The sequence below is a fragment of the Mesoplodon densirostris genome, chromosome 7 (genome assembly GCF_025265405.1).
Source record: "Mesoplodon densirostris isolate mMesDen1 chromosome 7, mMesDen1 primary haplotype, whole genome shotgun sequence".
Classification (NCBI taxonomy): domain Eukaryota; kingdom Metazoa; phylum Chordata; class Mammalia; order Artiodactyla; family Ziphiidae; genus Mesoplodon; species Mesoplodon densirostris.
Genome location: NC_082667.1, coordinates 38,678,785 through 38,695,084, shown reverse-complemented (window position 1 = coordinate 38,695,084; position 16,300 = coordinate 38,678,785). Strand labels below are relative to the sequence as shown.

Here is a 16,300-nt window from a genome sequence, read left to right as displayed (position 1 = left end):
CCGCTCTGCGGCACGCGGGATCCTCCGGGATCGGGGCACGAACCCGTGTCCCCTGCATCGGCAGGCGGACTCCCAACCACTGCGCCACCAGGGAAGCCCCACCTTTGGTATTTTTGAGAGACTTCCTAAAGACTTAATTTGCTTTTCAATTATTTTTTGGTGATAGGGCTATCTGTCTTAGGGAGATGAGCCCAAAGGTGGAGATGAAAAGATTGGGTACTATGTAAGTTACAAATGTGACTATGAGGGAGAAATGTCTGCTTACCTTACACTATCTGGGTCAAGATATGCTGTTGGGAGGAGAATGGTTGAACCTAGCAGTTAGAAAATATTTATGCTTTTTTGACTCTCACAAGTAGTCCTGAGAGCAGTGAAATATGTGAATAAGGAACAAAAATAAGCAAGAAAAACTGATGAGTAGACTAAAATAAATTCCAGTTTGGTCTTGATCTGAAAGTTAAATGGGAGCTAGAGAAGGAGTTTAAGAAACATGTTACAATTAAGTATGAGATGGGGGAAGGAGAAAATACTAACAACTGAACAGTTTTCTTCTTTGCATCGTTATGATTTTTATTAATTTTTAAGAACACTTACCAGAATACTGAGCTGTTGGCTGCATGTTGCCCACATTTCTTCTTTGGTCTTTATAATCTGGGGGTGGCCTTGTCAAATGTCTGTTTATCTGCTCTTGTGGAGCAATTTTCTCCTTGAAAACACAAATGAAAACATATTAAACTGCATTGTTACTTTCTCAGTTGTAAAAATGTATAGATTCAAAAAAGTAAGAATATAAGAAAAATTTTGCAGCCATATTTGCGAATCATGGATCTTACTTAGTTTTTATTCATGATTTGCAGTCATAGTGGTGAATCATGGACCTTATTTAGAGACAAAACTTTTCAGTTTCAATTTCCTGCATGAAAGTGTAATTTCTACCTCTCCTTAACATTCAACATGTGTTTTGGGTCTTGTAACTACTCTCATTTTCTTTATTTTTCAATTAGCTTTCAGCGAGAACAAAATTTCTATGAATTCTGAGATGAGGATTTCTAGTTTTGTTTTGTAGCACACCTGATATACTTTGGTACCTATATATAATTTTGGTCCTACCAAGTGTGTAAGGTGTAGGAATAAGATTGCCAGATAAAGTGCAGGACACTCAGGCATTCTATATTTTTATTTGCTAAATCTGGCAACCTGAGATTGGAGGAGATAACCTATCAGATACTGATATAGGCATTCTGTGCATATTACCTATTTTTTCCCCCTCATAAACAACCATTGAAAGTAAGTATGGTTATTCCCACTTAAAAGATAAGGAAATGGAAGCTTCCTTAGGTTAAGTAACTTGCCCAAGATCACACAGTGGTAGAACCAAAACCAAATCCTGAGTCAAAAACTTAGGCTTTCCAGCCACACAATGCAAGGGCCTCTTGCTGCTTCGTTTCTCTGTGTCCCATTCTCAGAGCCCATAAATTTCCCAGTCTCCCTTCTTTTCTTCCTTCTGGAATCAGCCACCTTTAGATCTTTAGAGTAGGTGAGTTTGGGGGCTAACAGAGGAAACAGGGGCGTTCTTTTTATAGTGTCAGTGGCCTCAGCCAAAGGCTACCAGGAATGTAGAGGGAAGAACAAATTTGACTCCATGTTAGATCTGGCCCTTTTCCTGTGCTTAGTCCTGCTGGCTCTGAACCTTTTATAAAAGAATGTTGCCTACAGCCTGAAATATACAGGATAGCCTATTCTCAGGACTCTGACCTTTAAGAGTCCATTCATATAGAGATAGAAAGTTACAGAACAGAGAATAACATTTGTCTTGTTGGAGGTTTATGGGAACATCTTGACTTGACCTACATGGATAGCTGCAAAAACAAAGGATTCCGACACCAAGAAGTTTACAACAACTAACAACTCCCCTCCCTCACCTTCCTTTAAAAGTCCTTTGCTGAAACCCTTCAAGGAGTTTGGGGTTTTTTTGGTCACAAGCCACCCATCTCCTTGCAATAAACCTTTCTCTGGACCTGCAATAAACCTTTATGTGCTCCAAACTCTGACATTTTGGTTTGTTTGGCCTCACTGTGTGTAGGGGCACATGAATTTGCATTCAGTTACAGGAACATACCTGTTGGGTTTAGCACTCACTGGAGCGAGGAGGAAGGCACATCACGGGGGACCATAGGGTGTCTCAGCAGGAGCGTATTAGAAAGAACCTATTATAGGATTTGGGCTTTGACTGGGTGATTTAGGGAGGGTCTAAGGAAGCGAGGATTTGTTCGAGGTTGTAAGCTGTCAGAAAGTGAGGTTGATTCTATGACTGAATAAAGAATTATTTGTCACTCATTTAGCAAAAGAGGAGAATTTTTCCTATTTTGTGAGTTGCACAGTGACCTTGTTTATGTCTGGTTTTAGACAAAATTATGAAGTAGCCTTCTTTTGTCTCATTTTATCATGGTCTCAGAGCAATCCTGTCTGAGCTTCATGTTCTGTAAAATTGTTTATGTCCAACAGAGAACAAAATAGCCTGGCTGTGAGTGTTGTATCAGTTCTGGACATCAGGAGATTTTTTTTGTTTGTTTCTCAGTATGGATCAGGAAGTTTTTAGAATGGCTTCACTGAAACTTTGCATGAACCCCAAAGCAACCCCCTTTTTCGAAGATAAAAATAATTGGCATAGGTATACAGAGAATAATATAATTATAGAAAAGTCGATAAATAGAAAAGAAACCTTGTAACAGATGGGTTAATTAGATGGAAGCCAAATGTGGGCTGCCCAATTTAGAACCCACTTAAACCATGTATTTCTCAGTTTCCCAACAAATTCCAAACCTTCTAAGTAGCATAAATCTACTATAAAGGGAAAAAAAGTGTCTTTAAACCAACAACAAACCAAATTCAAATTCTTGTTTCTAAGGAAAATGACTTGAAAGACTCACAGGGATATGGGGGCATCAAGTAATTCATATAAAACACAATTTTTATGAGCTAAGTGTAAATGAATCAGAAGCATATGGATTACATTTCTTTTAAATATGGGTTTACAAATTAAGGGAAAAAGTGGTCAGTGAAACTCTTTCTGGTTTTGCCCAAACCCTAAATGTTTAAGAAACAGCTTGAGATGTTCCATGAACCCAAATGTGGCAATATGCAACCATTCCTGCTGTAAACTATTGTGCAAGCTGACAGTTTTGATTTTTATGCCAATATGGGACTTTCTGAAATCTTCTCTTTTTCAAAAGCATCTATCATATTTTCTTATGCAATTAGGTGTTTCTATTGTAGAAAACAGAGTTCACGCATGTGTGTGAGTGATAATCAGGCCTTTGCTGCTCTATGAAAGACTAGATTTCAAATCTGGATTTATTTTTACATACGTTCAATCTACTTATTGACTTTTTATTCTCCTGAGGGGTTATTTAGGTTGTTCAAAGTGTTAACATACAGAGCTCTGGAAACTTGAGTTTCTTAAAGTACTTGTTCACAAATGAGTTAGAGTTAATGGCCTTGCACGTGGCCAAGAACTGCCATGCTGTCACTTTGTGCTGAGGGGCAGCAAAGACCAGACTTCAACACTGAATGGAGACTGCTCCATTTGCAAGAGAATGACATCCCCATTCTACGCAAGTGTAAACTCACAGGCCATCCCTGAGGTTACTTCTGTGCAACATGAAATTTAACTTCACAACTAATGTCTCATGATAACCCAATATCTTGGACCCAAAAAACTAATATAGAAATAATCTTCTGTTGCCCATATCTGTTCTGCTTCAGTTTCGCTATCTCAAAATGTAAAATATGGATAATTCTAGGACCTTTCTCATACTCCTATTGTAAGGATTAATCCTTTAATTCCGTAAAAGTGCAGCATGGTGCTTGGCACATAGTAGGTGCACAAAACATGTTGGTAATTATGATGCCCATTGTAACAAGTACTACTCATCTCTCTTCTTTGTGCTTCATTGGTGGGAAAATAATAGAAAGTACGGGATAATACACTTTCATGAGAAAATGTCTCAATTTAGGAGCCTATGTGGCCTTGCCAACTGACTGCAAATGACTACAAAACATATGCTAATGTAAAGTGGCATCAAAGACTGTTTCTTCCTGGATATGCTAAAAAGCACAGGCACCCTCAATGTCCGCCAAACAAAAAGAAATGTGAATTGTTTATAAAAATCACAAAAACAGCAGCCTCATTCTCATTCATCTCTCACAGCTTAGCTACTGCCCTTTGCACCTGTCCCAGCGGTGACTCAAATGGGACTCCATGGGAGTTAGGATAGTGCCAGGATAGGACACTCATGGAATGTTTCCTCGCCTTTTAAGGAGAGCTGAAAATTCAGAAATTCAACCTCTGCCTGTTACAAGTCAACAAATTAGTAGTGTTGATGGGAATGATGGAAGTGTACCCAGTAAGCCAATCTTAGATTGTATGTTTTTCTCTTCTACTGCCCTTGTTTCTTAGCTATTTTGTTTATGAAGATCATAAAAAGGGAGGGAGTGGGTAGGAGGAGTGGAGATTTCAAAACTATGACTTATAGTAGAAATTAGTTGTGTCACTTAGCAATCCAGTCAGTGGTTCCCCTACAACTTAGGGCAACATTCAAGGTCACCTATAAGTTTATTTCTCACTATTCCTTGTTCAAGATCAAATAAGTTTATTTCTCACTATTTCTTCTCACATGCTCTGGATTCCAAACTTAATTCCATTTGTCATTCCTTAAGAAACATAAAGGATTGTTATGATTTGTACTTTTCACTATGCATTAAATATTTCATCATACAATCTCAAACTAACCAACAAGTACACACCCAGGCTATAACTTTCGGTCTCTGGCCCACTCTCCACCTAGAATGGTGGACCACTCTATCCATCAGAATCCTACAGTCCTTCAAAGTCAAAGTCAAATTTTATCTCTTCTGGGAGACTATCCTCAATCTCTCCAGGCTGGATTTTATCTTTCCCTCCATTACATTTTCCCTCGCTATGTTTATACCTTTATTATAATGCAAATCAAATCTGAATCTAGTGCTTCCTTGTTTAAAATGCTTTAAAGTCCTCTCCATGGCTTTTCTTTTTTTTGTTTTTGTTTTTGGCCACACTGTGCAGCTTGCAGGGATCTTAGTTCCCTGATGAGGGCTTGAACTGGGGCCCCCAGCAGTGGAAGTGCAGAGTCCTAACCACTGGACCTCCAGGGAATTCCCTTCCATTGCTTTTCAACAATATAAATTCTGATTTAGCAAGCTTTATCCTCTGGTCTCTGATCTCTGGCCTCCTAGCCTTTCACTTCCCTATCCTTGTGCATGTGACATGCCTCAGCAAATGTAATATGTAGTAGACTTTATTGTCCCTGAGTCTTTGAATATGCTGGTTCTTCTGGCTGGACCCTCCACTGTTCTTCCCTCCATCTCCTACTTCACCTTCAGATCTTCAGTATATATAACTTCCTCTCTGAAACCACTTCTGGTAATCCCACATCACAGCATTTAATCACATGTATTACAATTGCCTATTTATTTGACATCCCCAGAGGGCTCTAAGCTCCTTAAGGACAAAGACAGGGTTGTCTTGTTTATGGCTGTAGTCCCATTGTAAATTAGTAAATATTTACTGAATGAATGATACGCTTATCACACCCTGCGTTTCCGACTCTTACTGCAAAGCTCCTTGAGTATAAATTTATTTTTTTTAAATTTTATTTTCTGTGTACCTTGGCTCTGTCAACCTGGAGACGGTTAACTCTGCCTCTTTCTTCTTTCATTTGGCCAAATAGGGAAGGGAAAGAATAAAATTTGGAGAAAAGGCTTTGGTCTTAGGAGGCAGGAAGGGCTTGGAGCAGTTGTTGAATGTATGAGTTTGAGAATATAGCAGGGACAAGCAGATAAATAGTGAAGTAGGGTTAATGCTTGGGTAATGTGTGGGAAATAATGACCTTGACTTTAAGGTAAGGCCACTTAAATGTGAAAGTGGGAAATACATTTTCGGTTTCCTTAAAAAAATCTACTATTCTGAGATGCTTTATTTTGGAGGCGAAATTTTAAGTTTTGAAACTCCACACTGGCTTTTAAAGTTGCTTTGAAACCCTTTTACCTCTAAAATCAATTTAGATTTGAGTTGATTAAAGTTTTGTCCCCTATTTTCTGCCCCTTGGGGCTATGAAAGAAGACTGGTTTCCTTTGCCTGATACCAATGCCCATGTTGGTGGTTCTAAACATTCCTGGGCTGGGCAGGGCTAGTCAGCCCAGGTCCTGTGCATTCCAACTGTCCAGCAGCTGGTAAATCAAGTTTTTTGTTTTTTTTTTCCTGCAGCACTTTACATGTATAGATTTAGCCTATTGTACAGCCAGGACACCCTGGTGGCTGTCCCGTAGGTGGACACAGAGACAAGCACAGTAAGTAGAAATGGAAAATAATGAATTCCCTCAGTTGGGCCAATAGGTATGTGCAGTAGAAATTGGGAGAAAGTTTTACCGTGTCAACCAGCATCTGCTGCTGGAGGAGAAGCTGCTGTTTCTGCTCCATGATCTGCCTCTGTAGAGTCTGTTTCTTTCCCATCAATTGCTGATTCAACAGTGATTGCTGGGAGTTCATGTAACCACTTCCAGTGTTTGGATTTGAGCAGGGGTTGGGACTTGGACTGGGGCCTGTGTTCTGGCCTACCACAGAGTGTTGATCCTAAAAAAGAGAAGGGGAGGGGGTGGAAAGCTACTGTGAATTAAAAGAAAAAAAAACTTGCACAAAGATCATAAGCTTAGATTCCAAACATTTTTCAACTTGTTAAGATCAAACGTGGTTAATGGGTTGGAGATCAGAGAATTGCTTTTTAAATGTAGAAGAAATAATTGCATATTACAGCAACCAAAGCAGCTGGTTTAATGACATTAGGGTACTGGAAAAGCTCCCACGTGACTCTGATGGTGGAACCTCCGCATTCCAGAAGGTATTTATGGCATGTCAAAGAAAATTACCATAAAAACATATGGCAGGGCCCCGGAGGAAGATGGCGGAAGAGTAAGACGCGGAGATCACCTTCCTCCCCACAGATACATCAGAAATTCATCTACACGTGGAACAACTCCTACAGAACACCTACTGAACGCTGACAGAAGACCTCAGACCCCCTAAAAGGCAAGAAACTCCCCACATACCTGGGTAGGGCAAAAGAAAAAAAGAATAAACAGAGACAATAGGATAGGGACAGGACCTGCACCAGTGGGAGGGAGCCGTGAAGGAGGGAAGGTTTCTACACACTACAAGCCCCTTCGCGGGCGGAGACTGCAGGTGGCGGAGGGGGAAAGCTTCGGAGTAGCGGAGGAGAGCACAGCAACAGTGGTGTGGAGGGCAAAGCGGAGAGATTCCGGCACAGAGGATCGGTGCCCTCAGGCACACACCAGCCCGAGAGGCTTGTCTGCTCAGCCGCCGTGGCGGGCGGGGCTGGGAGCTGAGGCTTGGGTATCGGCTTTCAGTCGGAGCGCAGGGAGAGGACTGGGGCTGGCGGCAGGAAGAGAGCCTGAAGGGGTTAGTGCACCACGGCTAGCCCGGAGGGAGTCCGGGGAAAGGGTCTGGAGTTGCTGAAGAGGCAAGAGTCTTTTTTCACTTTCACTTTTGTTTCCTGGTGTGCGAGGAGAGGGCATTAAAAGGGCTGCTTAGGGAAGCGCCGGAGACAGGCGCGAGCCGCGGGTAAGGCGTGGACCTCGGAGACGGGCGTGGGCCGCCGCCGCCGCCGCCGCCGCCGCCGCCGCCGCCGCGGCCCGCCGCCGCCGCCCCCGCGGCCCGCCACCGCCGCCGCCTGCCGCCGCCCGCCGCCGCCGCAGCCGCGGGGCCTGTGTGCGAGCGCGGGTCACTGTCCGCCCCGCCTTCCGGGGGACCTGTGCACCCCGCCACTGCCGGTGTCCCGAGACCCGGGGACGGCTTTCCCGAGAAAGCGCACGGAGCGCCACGGGCTGCTGCAACGTCACGCCGGCCTCTGCCGCCGCAGGCCCGCCCCACACTGCGCGCCCCTCCCTCCCCTCTGCCTGAGTGAGCCAGAGCCCCCGAATCAGCGGCTCCTTTAAACCCGTCCTGTCTGAGCGAAGAACGGACGCCCTCCGGCGACCTACGCACAGAGACGGGGCCGGGTCCAAGGCTGAGACCCGGGAGCTGTGAGAGCAGAGACAGGGAAATCTCTCTGTGCAGCCTCGGAGGCAGCGGATTAAAGCTCCACGGTCCATTTGATGTGCCCTGCGTCTGTGGAGTGCATGAATGGACAGCGAATCATCCCAAATTGAGGAAGTGGACTTTGAGGACAAGATTTAAGACTTTCCCCCCTTTTCCTCTTTTTACAACGAATTATTCCAAAGTAAGGAGGTGGACTTAGAGAGCAAGATTTCAGACTTCTTGCCCTTTTCCTCTTTTTACAACGAATTATCCCAAATTGAGGAGGTGGGCTTGGAGAGCAAGAATTTGATTTTTCCCCCTGCTCTCTTTTTGTGAATGTGTATGTGTAATCTTCTGTGTAAGATTCTCTCTGTATAGCTTTGCTTCCACCATATGTCCCAGGGTTCTATCGGTCCGTTTTTTTTTTTTTTCAATAATTACTTTCTAATTTTAATAACGCTACTATATTTCATACTTTATTCTATTTTACTTTACCTGCTCTTTCTTTTTTTCCTACCTTCCCTTCCTCCCTCCGCTCTTCCTTTCCTTCTTTCTTTTTCTTTCCTCCCTCCCTCCCACCCTTCTTCTTTCCACTTTCCTTTTCTTTCCTTCCTCCCTCCCTCCCTCCTGTCTTTCTTTCTTTCTTTCCTTCCTCCCTCCCTCCCTCCCTTCTTCCATTCACTCTTCCTTTTGCTTTCATTGCTCCCTCCCTCCCTCCTTTCTTTCCTTCTTTCCATCCTTCCTCACTCCCTCCCTCCTTTCTTTCTTTCTTCCTTCCTTTCTTCCCTTCTTCCTTTCTTTCCCTCTCTCTTTCTTTCTTCTACTAATTCTTTCTTTCTGCTTTTTCTCCCTGTTATTCTGAGCCGGGTGGATGAAAGGCTCTTGGTGCTGCAGCCAGAAGGCAGTGCTGTGCCTCTGAAGTGGGAGAGCCAACTTCAGGACACGGGTCCACAAGAGACCTCCCAGCTCCACATAATATCAAACAGCGAAAATCTCCCAGAGATCTCCATCCCAACACCAGCACCCAGCTTCAGTCAACGACCAGCAAGCTACAGTGCTGGTCACCCTATGCCAAGCAACTAGCAAGGCAGGAACACAACCCCACCCATTAGCAGAGAAGCTACCTAAAAACATAATAAGGCCATAGGCACCCCAAAACACACCACCAGACGTGGACCTGTCCACCAGAAAGACAAGATCGAGCCTCAACCACCAGAACACAGGCATTAGTCCCCCCCACCAGGAAGCCTACACAACCTACTGAAACAACCTTAGCCACTGGGGTCAGACACGAAAAACAACGGGAACTACGAATCTGCAGCCTGCAAAAAGGAGACCCCAAACACAGTAACATAAGCAAAATGAGAAGACAGAAAAACACACAGCAGGTGAAGGAGCAAGATAAAAACCTACCAGACCTAACAAATGAAGAGGTAATAGGCAGTCTACCTGAAAAAGAATTCAGAATAATGATGGTAAAGATGATCCAAAATCTTGGAAATAGAATAGACAAAATGCAAGAAACAGTTAACAAGGACCTAGAAGAACTAAAGATGAATCAAGCATCGATTAAAAACACAATACATGAAATAAAAAATACTCTAGATGGGATCAATAGCAGAATAACCGAGGCAGAAGAACGGATAAGTGAGGTGGAAGATAAAATAGTGGAAATAACTGATGCAGAGCAAAATAAAGAAAAAAGAATGAAAAGAACAGAGGACAGTCTCAGAGACCTCTGGGACAACATTAAACGCACCAACATTCGAATTATAGGGGTTCCAGAAGAAGAAGAGAAAAAGAAAGGGACTGAGAAAATATTTGAAGAGATTATAGTTGAAAACTTCCCCAATATGGGAAAGGAAATAGTTAATCAAGTCCAGGAGGCACAGAGAGTCCCGTACAGAATAAATCCAAGGAGAAATACACCAAGACACATATTAATCAAACTGTCAAAAATTAAACACAAAGAAATCATATTAAAAGCAGCAAGGCAAAAACAACAAATAACACACAAGGGAATCCCCATCAGGTTAACAGCTGATCTCTCAGCAGAAACTCTACAAGCCAGAAGGGAGTGGAAGGACATAATTAAAGTGATGAAGGAGAGAGACCTGCAGCCAACATTACTCTACCCAGCAAGGATCTCATTCAGACTTGATGGAGAAATGAAAACGTTTACAGACAAGCAAAAGCTGAGAGAGTTCAGCACCACCAAACCAGCTTTACAACAAATGCTAAAGGAACTTCTCTAGGCAAGAAACACAACAGAAGGAATATACCTACAATAACGAACCCGAAGCAATTAAGGAAATGGGAATAGGAACATACATATCAATAATTACCTTAAATGTAAATGGACTAAATGCTCCCACCAAAAGACACAGAGTGGCTGAATGGATACAAAAACAAGACCCATATATATGCTGTCTACAAGAGACCCACTTCAGACCTAAAGACACATACAGATTGAAAGTAAGGGGATGGAAAAAGATATTCCATGCAAATGGAAATCAAAAGAAAGCTGGAGTAGCAATTCTTATATCAGACAAAATAGACTTTAAAATAAAGACTATTAGAAGAGACAAAGAAGGACACTACATAATGATCAAGGGATCGATCCAAGAAGAAGATATAACAATTGTAAATATTTATGCACCCAACATAGGAGCACCTCAATACATAAGGCAAATACTAACAGCCATAAAAGGGGAAATCGACAGTAACACAATCATAGTAGGGGACTTTAACACCCCACTTTCACCAATGGACAGATCGTCCAAAATGAAAATAAATAAGGAAACACAGGCTTTAAATGATACATTAAACAAGATGGACTTAGTTGATATTTATAGGACATTTCATCCAAAAACAACAGAATACACATTTTTCTCAAGTGCTCATGGAACATTCTCCAGGATAGATCATATCTTGGGTCACAAATCAAGCCTTGGTAAATTTAAGAAAATTGAAATTGTATCAAGTATCTTTTCCGACCAAAATGCTATGAGACTAGACATCAATTACAGGAAAAGATCTGTAAAAAATCAAACACATGGAGGCTAAACAATACACTACTCAATAACGAAGTGATCACTGAAGAAATCAAAGAGAAAATTAAAAAATACCTAGAAACAAATGACAATGGAGACACGACAACCCAAAACCTATGGCATGCAGCAAAAGCAGTTCTAAGGGGGAAGTTTATAGCAATACAATCCCACCTTAAGAAACAGGAAACATTTCGAGTAAACAACCTGACCCTGCACCTAAAGCAATTAGAGAAAGAAGAACAAAAAACCCCCAAAGCTAGCAGAAGGAAAGAAATCATAAAGATCAGATCAGAAATAAATGAAAAAGAAATGAAGGAAACGATAGTAAAGATCAACCAAACTAAAAGCTGGTTCTTTGAGAAGATAAACAAAATTGACAAACCATTAGCCAGACTCATCAAGAAAAGAAGGGAGAAGACTCAAATCAATAGAATTAGAAATGAAAAAGGAGAAGTAACAACTGACACTGCAGAAATACAAAAGATCATGAGAGATTACTACAAGCAACTCTATGCCAATAAAATGGACAACCTGGAAGAAATGGACAAATTCTTAGAAATGCACAACCTGCCAAGACTGACTCAGGAAGAAATAGAAAATATGAATAGACCAATCACAAGCACTGAAATTGAAACTGTGATTAAAAATCTTCCATCAAACAAAAGCCCAGGACCAGATGGCTTCACAGGCGAATTCTATCAAACATTTAGAGAAGAGCTAACACCCATCCTTCTCAAACTCTTCCAAACAATTTCAGAGGAAGGAACACTCCCAAACTCATTCTACGAGGCCACCATCACCTTGATACCAAAACCAGGCAAGGATGTCACAAAGAAAGAAAACTACAGGCCAATATCACTGATGAACATAGATGCAAAAATCCTCAACAAAATACTAGCAAACAGAATCCAACAGCACATTAAAAGGATCATACACCATGATCAAGTGGGGTTTATTCCAGGAATGCAAGGATTCTTCAATATACGCAAATCAATCAATGTGATACACCATATTAACAAGTTGAAGGAGAAAAACCATATGATCATCTCAATAGATGCAGAGAAAGCTTTCGACAAAATTCAACACCCATTTATGATAAAAACCCTGCAGAAAGTAGGCATAGAGGGATCTTTCCTCAACATAATAAAGGCCATATATGACAAACCCACAGCCAACATTGTCCTCAATGGTGAAAAACTGAAACCATTTCCACTAAGATCAGGAACAAGACAAGGCTGCCCACTCTCACCACTCTTATTCAACCTAGTTTTGGAAGTTTTAGCCACAGCAATCAGAGAAGAAAAGGAAATAAAAGGAATCCAAATCGGAAAAGAAGAAGTAAAGCTGTCATTGTTTGCAGATGACATGATACTATACATAGAGAATCCTAAAGATGCTACCGAAAAACTACTAGAGCTAATCAATGAATTTGGTAAAGTAGCAGGTTACAAAATTAATGTACAGAAATCTCTGGCATTCCTGTACACTAATGATGAAAAATCTGAAAATGAAATCAAGAAAACACTCCCATTTACCATTGCAACAAAAAGAATAAAATATCTAGGAATAAACCTACCTAAGGAGACAAAAGACCTGTATGCAGAAAATTATAAGACACTGATGAAAGAAATTAAAGATGATACAAACAGATGGAGAGATATACCATGCTTCTGGATTGGAAGAATCAATATTGTGAAAATGACTCTACTACCCAAAGCAAGCTACAGATTCAATGCAATCCCTATCAAACTACCACTGGCATTTTTCACAGAACTAGAACAAAAAATTTCAAAATTTGTTTGGAAAAACAAAAGACCCCGAATAGCCAAAGCAATCTTGAGAACGAAAAAAGGAGCTGGAGGAATCAGGCTCCCTGACTTCAGACTATACTACAAAGCTACAGTAATTAAGACAGTGTGGTACTGGCATAAAAACAGAAAGATAGATCAGTGGATCAGGATAGAAAGCCCAGAGATAAACCCACGCACATATGGCCAACTTATCTTTGATAAAGGAGGCAGGAATGTACAGTGGAGAAAGGACAGCCTCTTCAATAAGTGGTGCTGGGAAAACTGGACAGGGACATGTAAAAGTATGAGATTAGATCATTCCCTAACACCATACACAAAAATAAGCTCAAAATGGATTAAAGACCTAAATGTAAGGCCAGAAACTATCAAACTCTTAGAGGAAAACATAGGCAGAACACTCTATGACATAAATCACAGCAAGATCCTTTTGGACCCACCTCCTAGAGAAATGGAAATAAAAACAAAGATAAACAAATGGGACCTAATGAAACTTCAAAGCTTTTGCACAGCAAAGGAAACCATAAACAAGACCAAAAGACAACCCTCAGAATGGGAGAAAATATTTGCAAATGAAGCAACTGACAAAGGATTAATCTCCAAAATTTATAAACAGCTCATGCAGCTCAATAGCAAAAAAACAAACAACCCAATCCAAAAATGGGCAGAAGACTTAAATAGGCATTTCTCCAAAGAAGATATACAGACTGCCAACAAACACATGAAAGAATGCTCAACATCATTAATCATTAGAGAAATGCAAATCAAAACTACAATGAGATATCATCTCACACCAGTCAGAATGGCCATCATCAAGAAATCTAGAAACAATAAATGCTGGAGAGGGTGTGGAGAAAAGGGAACACTCTTGCACTGCTGGTGGGAATGTGAATTGGTACAGCCACTATGGAGAACAGTATGGAGGTTCCTTAAAAAACTAAAAATAGAACTACCATATGATCCAGCAATCCCACTACTAGGCATATACCCTGAGAAAACCATAATTCAAAAAGAGACATGTACCAAAATGTTCATTGCAGCTCTATTCACAATAGTCCGGAGCTGGAAACAACCTAAGTGTCCATCATCGGATGAATGGATAAAGAAGATGTGGCACATATATACAATGGAATATTACTCAGCCATAAAAAGAAACGAAACTGAGCTATTTGTAATGAGGTGGATAGACCTAGAGTCTGTCATACAGAGTGAAGTAAGTCAGAAAGAGAAAGACAAATACCGTATGCTAACACATATATATGGAATATAAGAAAAAAAAATGTCATGAAGAACCTAGGGGTAAAACGGGAATAAAGACACAGACCTACTTGAGAATGGACTTGAGGATATGGGGAGGGGGAAGGGTAAGCTGTGAGAAAGCGAAAGAGAGGCATGGACATATATACACTACCAAACGTAGGGTAGATAGATAGGGGGAAGCAGCCGCAGAGCACAGGGAGATCAGCTCGGTGCTTTGTGACTGCCTGGAGGGGAGGGATGGGGAGGGTGGGAGGGAGGGAGATGCATGAGGGAGGGGATGTGGGAACAGATGTATATGTATGACTGATTCACTTTGTTATAAAGCAGAAACTAATAAAAAAAATAGAAAAAAAAAACAAAAAAACATATGGCAAACCTCTCAATTGCTCAGGAACAAACATATCATAAAGTAACAAGTTCTTCCTTTTCCCTAAAGTTAGCCCATATCATTGCTGATCCTGCAATGAAAATCATTTCAATTCACGTGTTTAAAAGTTGAATAACCATTTTGGACAGAAGGGGCCTAGCTTTCTGTGATAAGGTAGGAAGACCTGTGAGTTTCTGTTTCACAAACACTGAAACTTGTTAGGGACTTCACCTTTCAGAGACTTGTTAATTTTCCTCCCTGGTCAGTAAGTTGGGAATCAGTGCATTAATCAGTAAAAGAACACCAACTGACAATAAGAAAGTATTGGTCAAAGACTCACAACTGTGTGTTAAATAATATTGGGTAATTGTGAATTGCCATTCTAACTTGAGGTCTCTACCAATGTTTAGGCATTGACAGGTCAGCACCCTCCAGGGCAGAAAGCTAAATCCAGCCAGGTGTTTTCACTAATTCCCAATGGTGTGTTTAGGATTGAGCTGTGCACTGTTGGGGTTACAAGAAAACTAGAAAACGTAGTCCTCATTTTGGAGAATTTATCATCTAATTAAGGAAGAAATGACATGCTTACATGTAAAATACAAGAAAATACAGAATCAAGTTTTAGATTAAATGATACAAGTGTTAAATGAAAGATCCCCCCACTTTGATTATACTCATCTAGGAAGCAGATACCCAGGTGGGCCTTGCTCCAGAAATTCTGAGGCCACAGATCTGGTGCCTACTCAGGTGATTCTAATGCTCATTGCTCCAGGGAATGCTCTTTGAGAAACACTGGGAGCAATAAAATCCAACTTGCATTCCCAGCTGGACTGTGTGAGGTTACAAGACATTAAAAAGATAAAGCAGGGGCTTCCCTGGTGTTGCAGTGGTTGAGAGTCCACCTGCCGATGCAGGGGACACGGGTTCGTGCCCCGGTCCGAGAAGATCCCACATGCCGCGGAGCAGCTAGGCCCGTGAACCATGGCCGCTGAGCCTGCGTGTCTGGAGCCTGTGCTCCACAATGGGAGAGGCCACAACAGTGAGAGGCCCGCGTAACGCAAAGAAAAAAAAGATAAAGCAACTCCCATGATGCCTGATGAACAGTAAATAGTAGGTACTCCACTTGTGGACTTGTCTTCTCTTTCTTTAGTTACCTGCTGAACTACAAAAAAAAAAAAAAAAGCCACCAGTTCAAAGCCTGGGGATGCAGGAAACGTGGTCTTGCTTTAATAATCCCTGGGGCTACAGAGCTCACCAACTGCCACGAGGAAAAGGGATACAAAATAATCCGAAAATGACCATGCACTGAGGTTTGTTAGAGGCCAGTCATTGGGCTTAGCACTTTATGTGATTAATATCATTTCATCCTCCTAACAGAACAATGAGACAATGAGCAAGGACTATTATTTTCATCCTAATTTTGCAGATGAGAAACCTGCCTCAGAGAGATCACTTAGCTGTAAGTAGTTGAGGAAGATTTGAAGTCAGGCCTGTCTGACTCCAGAACTCCAGTTCTCAATCACCATCCTCTATTGTCTCTCAGTTGAGACAGGAAGAGTTCGGGAGAAAAAGCTTCCTACTGTAAATCTGGGTCAACCCATCTGTCCATGCAGCAAATGTGTATTGAGCACTGTTCTAAGGGGTCACCCTCAATCAGGCGCCTGGAAGGGAGTGTTTTACG

General features: G+C 41.5%; 1 protein-coding gene across 1 annotated transcript in view; it reads right to left on the bottom strand.

The window, feature by feature from the left end:
- The window catches only part of MAML2 (mastermind like transcriptional coactivator 2), a 372,894-nt gene that overhangs the window by 8,559 nt on the left and 348,035 nt on the right, over positions 1 to 16,300 (bottom strand). The window contains exons 3-4 of the mRNA XM_060104458.1: positions 6,467 to 6,670; positions 595 to 706 (exon numbers count right to left, since the gene is read on the bottom strand). Coding sequence (XP_059960441.1) covers positions 595 to 706; positions 6,467 to 6,670 — 316 coding nt within the window. The remainder of the gene's footprint in view (positions 1 to 594; positions 707 to 6,466; positions 6,671 to 16,300) is intronic.